This window comes from Daucus carota, chromosome 3, assembly GCF_001625215.2.
Source record: "Daucus carota subsp. sativus chromosome 3, DH1 v3.0, whole genome shotgun sequence".
Classification (NCBI taxonomy): Eukaryota; Viridiplantae; Streptophyta; class Magnoliopsida; order Apiales; family Apiaceae; genus Daucus; species Daucus carota.
In genome coordinates this window covers 50,197,177-50,215,040 of record NC_030383.2, presented here as the reverse complement: position 1 = coordinate 50,215,040, position 17,864 = coordinate 50,197,177, and the positions used below count along the sequence as shown (strand labels likewise).

The 17,864-nt window shown below is 32.2% G+C and overlaps 3 protein-coding genes across 3 annotated transcripts; 1 reads left to right on the top strand and 2 right to left on the bottom strand.

Moving 5' to 3' along the window:
- The first annotated feature begins 1,539 nt into the window (after positions 1-1,539).
- LOC108212635 (bidirectional sugar transporter SWEET6a) lies at positions 1,540-3,571 on the top strand. Its single transcript, XM_017384356.2, has 6 exons — positions 1,540-1,632; positions 1,958-1,994; positions 2,184-2,403; positions 2,764-2,925; positions 3,029-3,148; positions 3,267-3,571. The coding sequence occupies exons 1-6, from the start codon at positions 1,593-1,595 to the stop codon at positions 3,375-3,377; spliced, it is 690 nt and encodes a 229-aa protein (XP_017239845.1). The 5' UTR covers positions 1,540-1,592; the 3' UTR covers positions 3,378-3,571.
- Positions 3,572-6,601: 3,030 nt separating this feature from the next.
- Positions 6,602-8,604, bottom strand: LOC108212634 (uncharacterized). The gene is made up of 5 exons (XM_017384354.2): positions 8,428-8,604; positions 7,916-8,216; positions 7,487-7,645; positions 7,020-7,315; positions 6,602-6,703 (listed from the first exon to the last, which is right to left on the bottom strand). The coding sequence occupies exons 1-5, from the start codon at positions 8,602-8,604 to the stop codon at positions 6,602-6,604; spliced, it is 1,035 nt and encodes a 344-aa protein (XP_017239843.1).
- A 2,392-nt stretch (positions 8,605-10,996) lies between these two features.
- Positions 10,997-17,420, bottom strand: LOC108214790 (dolichyl-diphosphooligosaccharide--protein glycosyltransferase subunit STT3B). The gene is made up of 6 exons (XM_017386987.2): positions 16,323-17,420; positions 15,267-15,803; positions 12,528-12,982; positions 11,985-12,107; positions 11,578-11,637; positions 10,997-11,422 (listed from the first exon to the last, which is right to left on the bottom strand). Exons 1-6 carry the CDS (start codon positions 17,232-17,234, stop codon positions 11,293-11,295), a joined length of 2,217 nt encoding a protein of 738 aa, XP_017242476.1. The 5' UTR covers positions 17,235-17,420; the 3' UTR covers positions 10,997-11,292.
- Between the last annotated feature and the right edge of the window lie 444 nt (positions 17,421-17,864).

Below are 17,864 nucleotides of genomic sequence, written 5' to 3'. Positions count from 1 at the left end.
ATATATATATATATATATATATATATATATGTAGTTGCATATATGGTTGCATATGCAACCACCGTATTTTTGGAAAATATTTTCAAAAAGGTAGTATTTTTGAAAATATTTTAGAGATTTGAAAATAAGATTGGATAAGGTAGTATTTTTGAAAATAAGATTGAAAAAACAATATACAAGATAATTCCCCTAGAAAGTATTATGTTAATCCTTATTGATTTGGAAAGAATATTTCAATATATACTAAAATAAAACATAGGTTAAAAAATATATTCAATTCAATTCGTGTTCACTCATTAAATATATATTTATATTATTATTTTGAAAAACTTATGGATCATATATTATTATAATTTATTTATTTTGATCATTTAGTTATTATAATTTATTTTATATGACAATAATTTAAGAATTATAGTGATGTTTGAGCCAAATTCATAATTTTAAATTTACAATATTTATATGGGTATTTATTATAAATACCATATTGTTAGAGTTTTTCTTATGATTTTACTGTTTTTATAGGATTCTTGCAACTTATTTATGAGAAAAAGGGTATTTTCTTTTAATTTAAATTTTAAAATTTAGGATTTAATCTTTAAATAACAATGACCCTTACACGCATAAAAATATGATTTTTTAGAACTTGCGTTTAGATATTTAACTTTTAAATTATAGGATTTAAGATATATCATTTTAATAATTACGACCCCTACACACATATAAATCCTATAATTTAACTTTTAAATTATAGGATTTATATTATAAGAGAAAAAAATCGAATCATAACTTATGATTAATAAATTAGATGATTTTTTAAAAATGAAAGCTATCTTGTTATCCTTAGAAAAGAAAGTGAAAAAAAAAATCTTTTACTAATTATTTTCAAATTTAATTTGGGAAACAATTTACTTAATTTAAATTTGAAATAAATGAATTATCATGTCAAGTTTATTTTAAAAGTTGTTTAGATCATTTTAAACTGTGTTGGCTGAAGTAATAAGCTAAAATCAGAGAAAATTGATTATGTGAACTTTGTTAAGTTAATATACTGCTATAATAATTGAGTATATTTTCAAATAATATAGTTTTATTATTTCATAGTGTTATTAATAGAATAATACTTCTTTATCTCTTCAACAAATACGTTGCCTATAAATTTATTTATAGTATCATTTCTATTATGTTAACTAATTTAGAGGATTGGAAATGCAAGTGAAGTAAAAGTTAGAAACACTGAGTGAATAAAATGTTTGGGGAAAGAAGTAGAAGCTGTCAAATAAAAGTTAGTATTCTCCACTTTTAGGTACTTCTTACGAACAAGTGTTTCTACTTTATAAACACATAATTGCTTACCTTGTCCTAAATCAGGAGAAATAAAAGAATAACGTGAACAACCAATGCTATCAGCAAGTTGCACCATGATGATATTGTTTAGTAGAAATTCAGTTTTAGATTATTGAGAATGTATGTATCACATTGTCAAGGATTCTCTTTAAATTAAAGGTTTCACTGAAGCTAATAATCACCACATCATTCCTTACACAAACTGTCTATATATCTTCTTCTCTCCATAAGCACTTCCGTCGGAAATGGCAAACGAAATCATTCTCAACGCCTTTGGTATATTGGGTGAGTGCTTATCTTCAATTTCCCTTCATTTCTCCAAGATGATAGATAAATACGTAGCCAAATACTGACCTTTGCATATTTTTTTGTTTGTTAAGTTACTAATCTACAAACGGATGAGTTGTATATATATGGCAATGTTTCGATAGATAATATCTATCTGGTGCATTTGGGTACATTTTACCCTATATATAATACTATATAATAGAGGAGATTATTCATGCAAATCTTCTATGCCCTGTACAATTGATTATAATTAAATTAAGCTGTTTGATTACATAATTAATCTTGTGGCCTAATTTACTTCTCATTGCTTCATTTTGTGCAGGAATTATCTCCTCATTCGGCATATATGCTTGCCCAATGTAAATTATCTGGTCCCTTTATTTATTGTACTAAGTAATTCTGTTTCAGTCACTTGAGAACTGAAAATTACCTTTCATTAATTGGCTTAATGCAGAAACAAGAAACAAAGGGTACCGATTGAGATAATTTTTGTCGTGATTATATACTAGACAATTAATTAATGTATTCCACTGTTTGTTTGTGTTTAGGCTGACTATGCACAAGATACTTCTGAAGCGTTCAGTTCAACAATTTTCTCCGGACCCCTATTTAGGAACCGCCATAAATTGCATGTTCTGGATCCTCTATGCCCTCCCCGTCGTTCATCGGGGCAGCATTCTGGTTTTGATAGGTAATAGTATAGGATTAGGGCTGGAGAGTGTATACCTTATTATGTTCCTCCTCTACGCCAAAAGCAATCAACAAAGGGTACGTACATTCTTCTTCATTTCGGTCATCTAGCTATTGTTATATACTCCCTCCATCCCAAATTAGATGGCCCCGTTGACTTTGGGCACACAATTTAAAGTTCATTGACCGCATAGATACGTGACTTATTTTTAAAATTTTATTTTTGCAAATAAAAATTAAAATATGAAATTTTCATTTATAAAAGAAAAAATAAAAAAATAAATTTCGGAAATATACGGTCAATGCACCTAAAGTTACGTGCCCAAAGTCAACGGGGACATCTAATTTGGGATGGAGGTAGTATATTTATGATTATTTTCACTTTCACGTGTATATCCCTGCAGGTTACCATTTTCTTATTCTGAAACCATATTGCAGATTTACATAATAAGCATATTTATAGTTGAGTTGGCGGTAATCGGCCTTGTTGGTGGGCTGGTGATTGGACTGGTACATACCGACGAAGAGAGATCGCGTATCATAGGAATCTTGTGCATCATTTTTAATCTTGCAATGAGTGGATCTCCTCTTACTATTGCGGTTCGTCTATCATCACCTTTGGCTATAAAAAAACCTTGTGTTTTACGTATCATATGAGTCGCATTTTTAAATCTTATGATAGATATCAATGTGCTTGTAACAGAGACAGGTTATACAGACGAAAAGCGTAGAGTACATGCCGTTTTTCCTTTCCCTGACCAACACACTTAGCGGAGTTTTTTGGCTCACATATGCCACAATACGACTCGACTTAAACATCCTGGTAAGAACCTCGTATTTTTTATTTATTTTTGTCATAAGAACCTCGTATTTATAACTGTTCTAACACACAAAATTATATATGTATTGAGTTGCTTAAATAATTAAATGTTTTGGTGTAGATTCCAAATATTATTGGCGCGGGTTTGGGCGTCCTCCAGCTGATACTATACGCTCTTTACTACAAACCCTCGCCTAAGGACACCAGCGTGGTCAGTGTGGAGACCGTCTAATTGATATGTATGGTGTCAATCCTCATACCTGGATATTCCAATTTTAAGTTACCCGCGCAGCTATGTACAAATGGTTACTAATTATTAAATTTAGCAAAACTAGAAAGGGAACATGAGAGGAAATCTCGTAAGGTTATGAAATGAATGTGTTTTGATAGGTAGGATATTTCTACAGACAGTGAAATTATGTGATCGGTGAGACTTGATTTCTTTTTTTTAATACATTATTAATGTGTCTAGAGTTGTAAAGGAACCGAACTCGGACAAACTTTTATCGAACTTGAACAAAATCTTAACGAATTGAACAATTTTTGATAACTTTATTGACCAAATTCTTTTGTCCGAACTCAAGTTCGGTAATGGACGAACTGAACACGAACATGTCGAACCGAGCCGAATACGAACAGTTCGCGAACAATGTATATTTTGAAATAACATTTAGGTTATTTTTAAATTAATTTAATGAAAAACATTAGCCAAAATATTTTATTTATATATTTTCAATATCAATTTTAAATAAGTCTACAATTATAAAATAAAATCAATATCTAAATTATGTATATTATATATTATATTTAAATAAATATTATAAATATTATTATTTATTGTCGAACGAACACGAGTTTATCGAACTCGAGCCGAACACGAGCTTAACAAACCGAACGCGAACCGAACACCTTAAAAGTTCAATTTGGTTCGTTAAAGCCAAACACGAACCGAACACCTTAAAAGTTCGGTTTGGTTCGTTAAGTTTATCGGACGGAAAATATTGTTCGAATTGGTGTTCGATAAGATTACCGGACGAGCTTACCGAACACGAACCGAACCTAACGAGCTTACCCAACAATTCTATTTGTTTACGGCTCTAAATGTGTCATCCTATTGCCTTCAAGATATATTATATATATTTGCATAATATTTAAATGTAAGTTTGATATCTTATTATACTGGCTTATGACCGGTCCAAATACGGGATTATATATATAAATATTTTAATTTATTATTTATTAGAAGTATAATGTTTTTAATATATTTATTCAAACTATTATTGTTAATATATAAATTTATTATGTATGAACATACTATTATTTTTTTTAACATTTAGTCTCAAAATACATATTATGATGTGAATTTATTTTAGAATGATACGGTGCATTTTAATAAAAATCAGTATTCTTTTATGATTTTAAATAAATGAAAAACATATTCAACACCAGCATATATAAATTGACTCGAAGGGTGTTCAATCTTTATGATGCTAATCAAATTCTAGTATTTGCTACTTCTAATGTATCACTAAAAGTGTATTTCAAACATGATTATGAATTATATAGAGTATTTAAATTAAATTATTTGTATTCTTGAAAATTAAAAAGGATAATTTTGTTAGCCACTCTGTTGATAAGATAGTTATTAGGTTCATCTTAACCAATACACAGAAGTCTTTTCATAATATACACTTGGTGGGATATATCACTTATTTCAAACATGATATGCAGACAAAAATGCATATATTTATTAAATATACAAATGTTTATTAAAAATAATAATATTTAATTATATTAATTATGTATATCATCGCGATCTTGTACTTTTGTGATGTGTATTTAAACAAAGATACTATATTTTCATCTCTGAGTCATGTAAGTCGGATCATGTTCAAAATTGTTGGGTTAAAAACCAATATTCAAGGTTCGTGATATTTAACAATATTAAAGTTAATTATCAGTCCAAAATTGTTTAGGCATCGGTCAAAAGTATTTTTAACATGGGTTTTTAACATCTATTTTTAGCGGAGTCTATTGCAATATTTCTGGTAGGGCTCTCCTGAAATTTGTTTATCCAGCAGGTGTCACAATGCAGTTTTAGAACCAACTCAACTAAAACAAGAACTTCGAGAACTACAACGCCCATGTAATCAACTAACCTGACTAAACCAAGCAGGCAAGTAGCAACTTTTAACTCATCGAAGTTTATTATAAAATTTGTTATCTCCTAGAGTTTTGCTCGCGATAGAATCAATTTGAAAATGCAGTAGAACTTTAACTTCAACCCAAAAACAAAAACAAAAGAAGCGAAAAGATTACAAGGATTAGATTCATAGTCTTCGGCATTCGCATCGGCATTGTTATATAACAAAAGCACCTCTAACTTGACTATTTACCAAGTGTACACATTTGTACAAACACAAATGGCTGGGACAAAACACATACTGATAGAGTCTAACAAGGGGTAAAGGTACGCAGACAAGATTAGGGTTTTCATGTATGCATGTGCAAATATATATATATTTATGTTCCTACTTCAGAATTCTTTCCAAACATATATAAATATTAGACATATTCTGGATGTTTATGAATACCGTTAACTTAATAATAGATACATGTATGAAAAAAATATGAGTTACTTTGAATTTTAGCACGTATTTTGATGTATAAATAAAACACTTTCGTACATTATTTTTTTAAAAAAAATTCCCAAATAAAATATAAATGTTGAATTTTAGTTTTAAAAAAGAAAAATTGAAAAATAATATATGAAATTAATATTTTTTTACATCTCAAAATATGTGTTAAAAGGCATAACAACTCTTTGGGAACAGTGGAGTATATAGTTTAAAAGATAAAAATTAAATAATTTAAAAGAAGAATATACACTTTCTGTCTTTATTTAATTTATAAATTAAAATAAAAGATATAATAATTAAAGATATCCAATCATAATATTAATTAACTATTATACTTTTTTTCCCTTATATTAATTAATCAACCACTTTTCAGAACTCTTTTTCATTAATATTATTTATAGGTTTTCATTATTTGTTTAATTCTCTGTACATTCTTGAGCCAGTAAGGGGAAATGTCTCTGAAATTGTAAATATTATTTTCTTTTAATGTCTTAAATTGTATTAATTTAAACTTCTTGTGTGTAATATTCTCTTGCCTCATCTAGAAACTGTTATCACTCAAATGCTGGGTATATGTAATGCCATAATAATACATGTTACATGTGTTTGTGTAAATTTTTTGGAGTTTTAAAATATAGGTTAGTAAGGATTGATTGATGGAAGGAAAATTTTGAGCAGTAGCAATGACCAACACAGCCAGACAAAAAGGATTTAACATGTATCAACAACATATTTATAAGTTTTAGAGATTACAAGAAAGCCTATGTCATTGATTCTTCTATAAAAGCAACTCCTAAACATCCTTTTCTCAAACTAATCATATATACATACTAAAGTGGTATTCACTAGCAGCACCTTTTGTTTTTCTTTTTGCAGCAATAACTTTCTCCAGATCTCTTTGTGATAATAGCCTGGGTTCCTGAAAAATAGAAAATATACCAAAGACTCGTAAATAGGAAAATTGGCAGAAAAAAGCAGTAAAGTAATTGCAAGATGAAATTAAATTGAAACATTTAGAGCAATTGTTCCTAATTAATAATTCGACACAATAGTAGAAGCTGTCGTTCCTAGAGAGCAGCATCTCTGTCTTGAACACATTAGACATGTGTCCGGTTACTGCCACTAATATACACTCCGAGGTGTTTAGATCATGAGATCTCAAACTGGTTAACGGGAATGTGAATTTGTAGTCATGTATTAGCTAGGAAAGTAACGCGTGGGATAAGAATACTGACCGACGATTTGAGTCCTTTCTTTTCAGCATTGAGAAGGTCCCTGATGGGAGAATAAGCTGCCTGCTTGCAGAGTTCAAGAAGGTCTGATCCACTATACCCATCACATAAACCAGCAATGTGATCGATGTCAATTGAACTGTCCACCTTCTCCCCTTTCAAGATAACCTTCAATATCCCAACTCTGCCCCTGTGATCTGGAAGTCCAACTTCAAAAGTCTGAGGCAAACGTCTAAGTATTGCTTCATCAAGCGCTGATGGACGATTAGTGGCTGCAAGAACCATCACCCTTGCATTTTCTACAGAACAATATCAGAAATGAGTAAAATCTTTAACAAAAAGATGGAACTATTGCATTGATTATATTGACAATGATCCATGGTTGCTAAACGCAGTTATTACATGGAAATAGATAGTGTGAGATCAACTTTATATCAAGGGAATCCCAATAAATTTTAAAGAGAACGTACGATCAGTGGTGAAACCATCCCATAGTGCCATGAACTCGGTCTTCATTTTTTCTGATACTTCATGGTCATGGGAACTTCGCTTCCTTAAAAAGCTGTCGGCCTCATCAATGAATATAATTGCAGGCTGGAGTTTATGTGCCAAGCTAAATATAGCAGCCACTGCAAATAATGTTGCATTTAATAATTTAATTAAATTGCAGAATTCTCCCTCACCGACCAAGCTTCCACTAAACAACTCAATCAAAAAAGTTTTGGGACTAGAACATAAGAAAGGATAAATTTAATTTACAGAACATGAAGAAGCCCTTACAGACTACTAAAGAACTGCAACCATATATTTCAGATCAACCGCGATACTTTTTCAATTTTTTGTAAGTTTTTTAATCATCAAATTCATAAGCCAAGTAAACCAGGCTCATATACACTTACCAAGTTTCTCTGCATCACCATACCACTTGCTCATTATATTTGCTAGCCTTACGTTAATAAAAGCTGCCCCCGACTCTTTTGCAATAGCTTTTGCGAGCATAGTTTTTCCTGTACCTGGAGGTCCATGTATCAACACACCTTTCTGAGGACCAGGGAGTTTCCCATGTGAGAAAAGTTCCGGCCTTCGGAGTGGGAGAATGACCAATTCTTGCAGTGACTGCTTAATGTTTTCCAGACCTCCAATGGAATCAAATTCCACTTCAATTTTATCAGGATTAATAACATCACTAGCTATGACATCCTGCACAATATCATTATTCAATCTTCATAGTTTAATTAACTGTCACTAAACTTAAGAATACCTATACTATTTATTTTTCACTAAAGCCCCTAGCATCAAAAATATTACCAATATTTTATTTCAGTTTCGAAATCCTGGTTCTGTCACTGCAATACGCAAAAAAGTTTGAAACTTTGATGAATGCATGCACACATAAGATTTACATATGTACCTCATAAGAATTGGTTTTAATGGTAGGTCGACCAAGACGTTTGGCAATCTCCTTCTTAGTTTTAAGTACTTTCTTGGATGCATGTCGATGGCGGTCCAGCAGGAGGCTAGTCCAGTAGCTAAACGTGGCGCTGACTGCACACAAAAACACTTGTTGCAAAAGCTCTTCTCCCTTCATCTTGTTCAAGATTATTTGATCTGATATTTTTTCTGGATTTACGAGCACGCGGAGTTTGATGAGGGATAAAGGTACAATAAGACAATTCGGTGTTTTTATGTGCATGTTGTATGTAAGAGCTGATATTATGGTAGAATTAGAATTTAGGAGTAAATATGTAATAGGATTCGAAACAAATTCTCAAAAGAATTAAATTTGACAAAAACGAACCTAGATCTCACGAAAATTACATATTGCACGTATATGTGACTCAGGATTCTCTCTCCTCCGGAGTCTATCTATATATCTTCTTATTTTTGTTATAAATAATTTTAATTATATATTTTGGGTCAATGTACGGATAACTTAAAATGTGAAAATTTGATAAATAAAAATACCTTAACATATCAGTGGAAGAGAGGGTATAGGATTTAGAGCCTAGGTGTGTTTAAAATTATTCCTAGTAAGCTGTAAATTATTTTAAACTGAAAATTTTAAAACAAGATTTGGAATATGTATCAGGACAAAACACAATTAATTAAACTTGCCATTCAAAGATTTAAAATCATGAGAAGAAGTCTTTAATGTCACTATTTTAATACATAATATGCTAAATATCACTAAACAAAAGTAACGTGCTTATTTTCACTCCAAAACACAACTTACAATTGCATTTTTCACCTAAACCCAAATATGCACACGAATATTGTTAAACAGAACACTAAATAAGTGGTATTTTGACGTCTTAAAACACATCTTGGAGTTATGTTCTAACATATTAAAACACTGTTTAAAGTTGTTTTTCGATTATTCTTTTTTAAAAGAAATACAAACGAAAGATGAAGTTGCATTTTGTCCATATTTTTTAAAAAAAATAGATGAAATTGTACGTTTTGTAGTGTGATATTCGGGATCATATTTCAAAATCATAACATTCAAGTCTTTTACTCTTTTGAAAAATGATATACAGGCCAACACTCTAAAACCATATCCTTGTGAGAGTATATGGCTTGTGATCCTTTCGTTCCGAGTGCTTGCCATAGATAACTTATCAATACATCAGAATGAAGAAGGCAGGATATAGGATATTCGTTTTAAAATCATAATCTCAGCCGAACGGCTTCTGATTTTAAAAAGTTTTGACCAATATATTATGTATCTTAGAAAAATTCTCAAAAGACTTTTTCAAATATAGTTCTATGATTTAACTTTAAAAGTTTTTGTTTCTAAATAATATATTAAATTTATTCAGAAAAATATAGATTTTAAAATATTTTATGAAATTATGTGTTTAAAAGACAAACGTTTTTGACTCACATGTTAGCTAGGCATAGCACCTCCTCAACATGGAGCAGCAACTCTTCAACTTGGAGTTCCACCTGAAGAAACGGGAACTGTAGTAGTTGCAATCTTCTGCTGGACTCTGTGTGATGATTGATGAACTCACTCAGGGCCGACTCTCAGGTAAGGCGATCAAGACGAACATTTAAGTATCACTATCTCGGGACATCAAAACCTGTGTATATGTAATATATAATGATAAATTTATGCATTCATATATTTAATTACGTGCATTTGAATTAATTGTGTTGTAAATCTTAAAATAATATTTTTAATTATATTTTTGTATATTAATTTGTATATATGTAAAATTTTCTTTTATAATCTTAAAAACTAAAGGCATCATTTTTAAAATTCGTTTGACAGGCGCTGTTTCGGAATCGTGGCCGTGGCTGGACATGACCATTTAATTTATTGTACTTCCTTCACCAATCTCGTTCAATGCTTTGGATTCCCTCTTTCCTATTGATTTCTTTTCTATACACTTAATGTACCTTCATTTCTATATTTTTTAAAAAATAATAATTTTTAATGATATAAAATACTATAATCTCCGCTGCTTTTTCGTCATCTCTATTGTATAATAATATAAACATTATAGGTCCGTAATCTTTCCACGTTTCTCCACTAAATTATACTTTCACATACTATATTATATATTTTATTTCGGTGCGACACCCTATATGTATGTATGTAACCTATTAGGACGGAGGAAGTAAAAATTTGTTGCTCAAGCTTCCAATTTCATTTTCTCAATTTCAATTCCAACAAAATTAGATGAACTTTTCGAATATCCAAGTTTGTTGAATACCAGATAGTAGCGTTCTCAAACTCTACAAGCAGTGTCTAGTCATCTATCAGAAATTTGTCAACGATCCAAGTTGCTCAAAAAGCTTTCTGGACACATAAAATTTCTGTCATTACATATAAAAATGAAAAAATAATTTAAGCGTTAAAGCTTCTTGCCAATAGGTAGACAAGAACCACCTTGTAGCATCTGCAAAAATAATTTTTAGAGGCAAACAAATCATGGGAGCAACACCTGGGTAAGGACCTGAACTAGAGCCGAAAGTAAAGGATTAAAACCATTACAGTAAACGCAAACTTTAGAACATCTCTTAATGTTGTAAATTGAAAAGTAAGCAACAACCCACACGATTACTTTGCTGCAACATTCGGTTAAGCACTTGTGCCTCACAATTCAAAGGGAGACTACAACCAATTCTGAAAGACGGGATTCAGAGGCCCCCGCGAATGTTACACATTAAAGCTTAGCAAAATGTAGTTCTATCTCTATATCTTTTGAAATACTTGACTACTCATAATCTAAAAGTCATTTCCTATCCCAAACTGAGGGCAAGCTATTCATTACCACCTGTTGTTTGGTGGTTTTACTTTGTAAATTCTGACTATCCAGTTAGATGTCGTGAATGCCTCTTCTAAGTGTTCAAGCTTTATATCTTTATTTCCAATTTCAACGCCTCTGGCTCTGTCATACCTGCAGCGACAAAATGCTAGTAAAAAACTGTAGTATAAAATTGTGTGAAGTCACACAAACTCCAACGATACTAAGTAGAAGAAGCCAAAATGGTGTAGATGTTTGCAAATTTGAACTAGATGACCGATACCTCCAACTCTAATACATAAACTTACCCAGGAGGTTTGCCATATTCTGTTGTCAACTCTCCAAAACGATAGTAGCTCAATTTGTACCTGAATCACAATTTTTGACACCTCAATGAGAGTTCTTATCAGATTATAACATGTGAAATATTAGAGGCTCATATTAAGTTCTATAAAGTTCTATGAAATCAAATTTAAAGTATTATTTTATGGCAGTAAACCCTTACAACATCCTCCTAAGCAACCTAGGTAGTTAATAAGTGTTTCGTCAAAATTATATTTCTTACATTAGAGGTACACATATAGGTGCAAATTTTAAGAACAAAATATTAGCCCATAAATCGTGACTTAACTACTGCAGAATATCTTGACGACGCAACCCTGGATAAACAAAGAAATATTGGAAATATTAAGCGAAGCAGGTGTAGATGCCTTACATGAGACAGTTCAACATCTTTGGAGCTGCCCCTTTGTCAACTCGATACTCTCCATTCACAAGATAATCAGGTTCCTTAATGACAGGGAATACACCTCCTCCAATTCGCACCATCCACAAAAACCTATTACAATTATATTAATTTTGTTCAGATAACACTACCCTGGGAGGTACAGAAGGCAAATTATTTCTCACTGGGGACCTATTGAGTAATATGATATAAATAATTCGCATATACATGAGCTCCATTTGCACTACCACCAGAAAACCCTGCTTTCAAACCAACAGACTCTGCTGTAGGTTTTAATTAGGATCATCGTCAAGTACTGTTTATAACTTCCAATATTTTAATCTGCAGATCATCTGTTAAAACTGATTCATGATATGTATATAGTCAAGTTAAGAATGGATATAGGACTATGAAACTGCCAAAATATGACATGGTACTATCTGGATCAAAGATTGGTATCTAGAGATGAACAGCTTAGATTAGTAACTTATTCTGAAAATTAAGAATCAGAAAAAAAACATTTTTAGTACTTACTTGTTAATATCATCAGAGGAGTAACCAGTAACACCTCCAAAAACAACTAATACATAATCAACATCCAGTGATCTCATTATCTCATATGCTTCATCCTCATACGATGACATTGCACGTCCAACTGTAGCTATGTGGGTATTGTTCCAGGTGTTATTATCCACAATCACAGTTCTGTTCCCCATCGCAGTGATCTGATAACCATAGTCCCACCAGGACATCACCTTGGCATCCTGAGGAGTATTCTGCCGCAACCAAAAATATGCTTCGCGGTAATCATCAAAAATGACCCTTTGTCCATTGTGACCCCTTGCAGCTAAGACAATAGATGGAGATGAATATGCCTCTGATGTGACCCAAGTACAATGTATAGCATATCTACTAAGCAAGTAAAAGGCACCCACAAGAAGTGCTGTAGCAGCATTTTTCTGGAAAGGCAGCGATTGATCACCCAAACCCTGTTCATTTAATAAATCCAGATAAATATTCTTCTGTGTCTTGACAAAACAGCTAGTAGATAGCAAATCTTTATAATGAAATTTCAATATTTCCTAATCCATTCAAATGCAGTAAGAGTTTAAATAATTTACCTAAAATAGCCAAAAGATAATTCAAGAAATTATTGCAAAATTAGATAAATAATAAAGATATAAATTACTTGTTTGATCCACATTAAACATAAACAAAGTCAAGTGTACCATTATAGTATGAAAATTATGTGCAGTTTGCTTCTTATCATAACAATTATCACAAATTTTATTGGGAACACCAATAGGTGTTCTAAAATGCAAGTATCAGAAATCTTAAAAATGTTCTTTTGAGGTTGAATACTGAATACTCCCTCCGTCTCCTTTTGCATGTCCATTTTAGGGAAAAATTTGTCCCTAAATACTTGTCACTTTTTATTTTCAGAACAAATTTTAAAGACTTTCCGACCACTACCCTCCCACTACTCTTTTCAATGTTTAACTAATCCATACATACAAACAATTCAACTTAATTAAATGCAAGTATTAGGTGTAAACAAGTATATTATTCGTTCAATTAACTTTTCTTAAGATACGTAATTTTGCCAAAAGTGACATGTAAAAGGGAAAGGAGGTAGTATACACTTTCATCTTAGACGAGCTCTGCTCAGAAATCTTAAAGATGTTCTTTCTAACTATATTTACATTTTCATCTTAGATTAGACAAAATTGGCAAGGAGAAATTTTAGTTTGAAAGTCTAGATATAATTCTCTCAAACTTTACAATAATGGCAATTGAGCAGAAGAATATATCAGAACACAAAGTGCCGGCCCAACCTAATAAATTACTTATCAAGTCTAGTAATATGAAGTGTTTGATGAAATTCAACTTCACTCATATGCAGATATATGAATTAGATCGAATAATGATAATGTCTCAGCTGACTATACATAAACACATCTAAGGTTTGCAATTTTCATTACTCGTGATGTAAGAAGCAAAGATGTGGGCCCGGAAGTGTGGGTCTGTATTGCGGGGATACATGAAATTTGTCAAATATAATGTAACTAGTTTATATCCCGTGAAACGCCAAGTAACTATTATATTATTTTCAAATTTAAATAATGGAATATTGATTCTAATATTTAATTTATATTTAAGTTTAATTTTAGAGGTGTCGTATTAAATCACTATATGTTTTTTGTTCAAATAATAAAACTTTAAACTAGATCTAAATAAGTAAACTTATTGGTTTGTTTGGATTAATGGGTTTTGATAGAGTCTGAAAAAAGTTTTTCTAATAATAAGGCCCGTTAAAATAGATTTAAACTTAAGAGATGTGTTTATTTTATTATGTTCAAATTTCTTTTAATTAAAAAGCACAATTCCGTTAAAATATTTTGGAAAAATGAAAAGAGGCCTACGGCCCAAATACATTCGACCGACTGACCAAAACTTGTATATTGTGTTTGGTTGGGGTGAATGGAATGGAATGCAATGAGTAAATAAAAGGAAATAAAAGAGGGTAGAAGGGAGGACTTTATAAAAATGAACGAATACAAATTTTGTATGATGAGATTTGGGTAGAAAATAGGGATGATAAGGAATGGAGCATTCCTTCACAAAATGGAGTGTTTAAGCTCTAATTAATGGTGATAGGAATGGAATGGTGGATAGAATGAAATTATTAACATCTAACTAAATTATAGTTCAAATTTTATTCCATTCCCTCCATTTCATTCACCCCAACCAACACACAAAAATTCATATTACGGTTTTAATAGTATAATATAGATGGCAATTAAGGTGCAATATGAATAAAAATATCATATATATTTCATCCCACACAAATTAAAACCAATCAACCAACCCAAAAAATGTACACAAATTGAATCAAATGCATATTTTATTCATCCACGACACGAAAATATAAGTAAAAATCTTTTCATTTATGCTAAAGCAAATATGAGCATCAATTCGCTTGTATTTGCAAACAAATATTGATACCTAATTTTCTGAAAATTGTTAGTCAACACAAATTATAAATACTCGAAACAAAATTAAATTTAGAATTGTGAAAGAATCCCCCATGATCCAGTATCCGACAAGGGAATAAAAGGGTGACCTAAGTGTCCCTGCTTCCTAGCTCGTGACATTAAGCTACTGGGAATGTCAACTTCTTAGAACATTGACATTGCATGAACCCTAAAGCCAGAATAAGAACTATATGAGAGAAACATATGACCTTAACTTGTAAACAGAATAAAACCAAACCTTCGAAGAAGCCTTTGTGCCTGTTGATCCTTTTCCAGGACCAGAGGAAGCAACCCTGTTCTTCACCCTTAACAGCTGAGTAAGATTTTTGACTGTGGCTGAGACTGCAATAGCACTAATAAGGCATACTGCAGGTGTAGCGACCAAAATCAGGCGAACCATGACACCAGCAAAATACATGCTTGTGAGACCATACATCACAATAAATATGGTGGCATCTGACAATCTCTTGAAGCAGAAATAGAGACCCGCAGGGAAAAGAAAAAGCAATATATGGAAATCAAACATGAAAGATGACCATGCTGTTGGCTGATGCTCAGATACAGATGCAATTATAGGGATGTGATCTTTAGCATAAGTTGGATCCAGCAGGGAGTAAAATCGACCAGTCCATGGGGATATGTACCCAGAAGCAGTTCCTACTCCCAGAGCAACAGCGCCTACACCAACTGCGCATGTTACAGTGATCCTCAAGAAAGCTTGGAACAACTTTATATCATTGAGCTGATGCTTAACCCAATCTAAGAAGTAAAACACCTAAATCAACAACACAGTCAGTAGGATAGACACACACACACACACACACACACAAAAAAAAAAAGAAGAAGAAGAAGAAGAAGATTCAGCACAATTTAACAAAAGTAAAACATATATATATATATATATATATAGGCGTCCAGAAAACCATATGTGGGTTCACTGAATGTTAACTAAAGGTGACCACTCCTCTTTACATTATTAATTTTATTTGTTACAAAAAAATGCAACATATTTGCATTAAATGCAATTCTGGAAATGCATTCATTTGACCCTTTTTTACTAAATGATCTTGTAATTCCCCTCAGCTCAATCAATTTAATTACTGAAGGCAATTGTAACCTCAATAAAATTCGTAAAAGAATATCAGTATCTTTAAGAAGCGAATCATTAAGGATTTGTTCAAAAGATTCTATTTCAAAGTCGACTATTGATTAATGCAATAACTTCCCTCATGGAGGGCAATCAGCTCCACGTTCTATTATTAAAATATCATACATTTAAAAAGTAACCTGGTACCTGCATCAAAAAGAAGACTCCCATTGCAGCCATATGTTCCCCTGATTGCACATGCTGAAATCCAACAAACCGAATCTGCATAGCTAGCAACATCCCCAAGATATACATGCTATTATAGGCAACATACAATCTCATAGAATACCTCCCAGTGATCAACAAAACCAACACATATAGCGGAATCAAATTAATGATAAACACATAACCACCCCAAGCCGAAACCATATAGAAATACCCAAACGCTGACGCCAAACCCCAAGCAAGCGAACCCAATTTCACAGCCTTAACAAACAAATAAAACGTAGTCAACAACGCAAATATCGCCACAGCTTCATTATCATAAGACCCCGCCACCGACCTCGAAATGTATCCCGGACAAACCGCAATCAAAGCAGCAGCAACAAGTCCAGCCCCCGAATCCCACAATTCTTTCCCAAAAAAGTAAGCAACCAATGTAGTATTCGAAGCAAAAAACGGTGCAGTCAAAACACAGACCTCACGGATATGAACCGCGAAACTCAAGAACCTCAAAACCCAATAAATCAAAGCAGCAGTAACCATAAGACCAGGATAAAGAGTGCCACCAATGATCCTCCCAAGTGGGTACCAACTCTCCGAATCAAACCAATTCCAAAACTCATAGAACCCCTTTTCAGTCAGATAAAGAGTAGTTCTATAATTGAAATAGGGATCAAATTCATGGATCATAGATTCATAACGAAGCACACTAAACAACCTTGTAATAAAAGCCAAAATGTAAACAAGACAGAGGATTGATACCCTGATCAACAGTTCTTGTTGCTTTGTCTTGAGTTTGAATGTTCTGAGTGACAAGATTGATGACAATGTTGTTGTTGTTTGTGGGGTTAGATCTGGCTTTCCGACGCCGGTCGGCTTGTCTGTTTTGGCCACCATTCTGAGAGATTTGACGGGGTTTTGTGCAGAAAGGTTGGATCTTTATGAGCGAATTGAGGTGGGTTGTGTTTAGAATTTGAGCTGGGTTGGGAGAAAATGATGGGGGAGATAAACCTACACTAGTGAGGGTGTGTGACACTGAACATGTTTGTGTGTGTAGTGTGTTTGGATTGTTTGTGTAAACTCGGAACAGGGTGGTTGACTTGACTATAAAATAAGGCAGTGTTTGGGGAAGAAAAATTTGTATGCTCTGGTTTTATTATACCTTATTGATGATTATCACATGGGTCGCGCTCAAGACAATATCTTTTAATTATAATTTTTATAGAGTTATATATCAAACTGCCACCTATTACATCAAAATGTCTCACTTTACCCACCCATTTCATCGGGGACTCGTTTAAACCACTATAAACTAAATATATATCATTTTACTCACATCCCTATTTATACCTATTTACTTAATCATTTATAAAAAATCAACCGTTTGTTTTTTTACTACAAAACCACCTTGAGTACCTTCATAATTGTCTTTATTATTTATTAAAATAATATAGAAATTTCTAAGGCAACATACTTAGGGTGATCACATAATTTATTTCTAAATATTTTTTTTAATAAATAGCTATG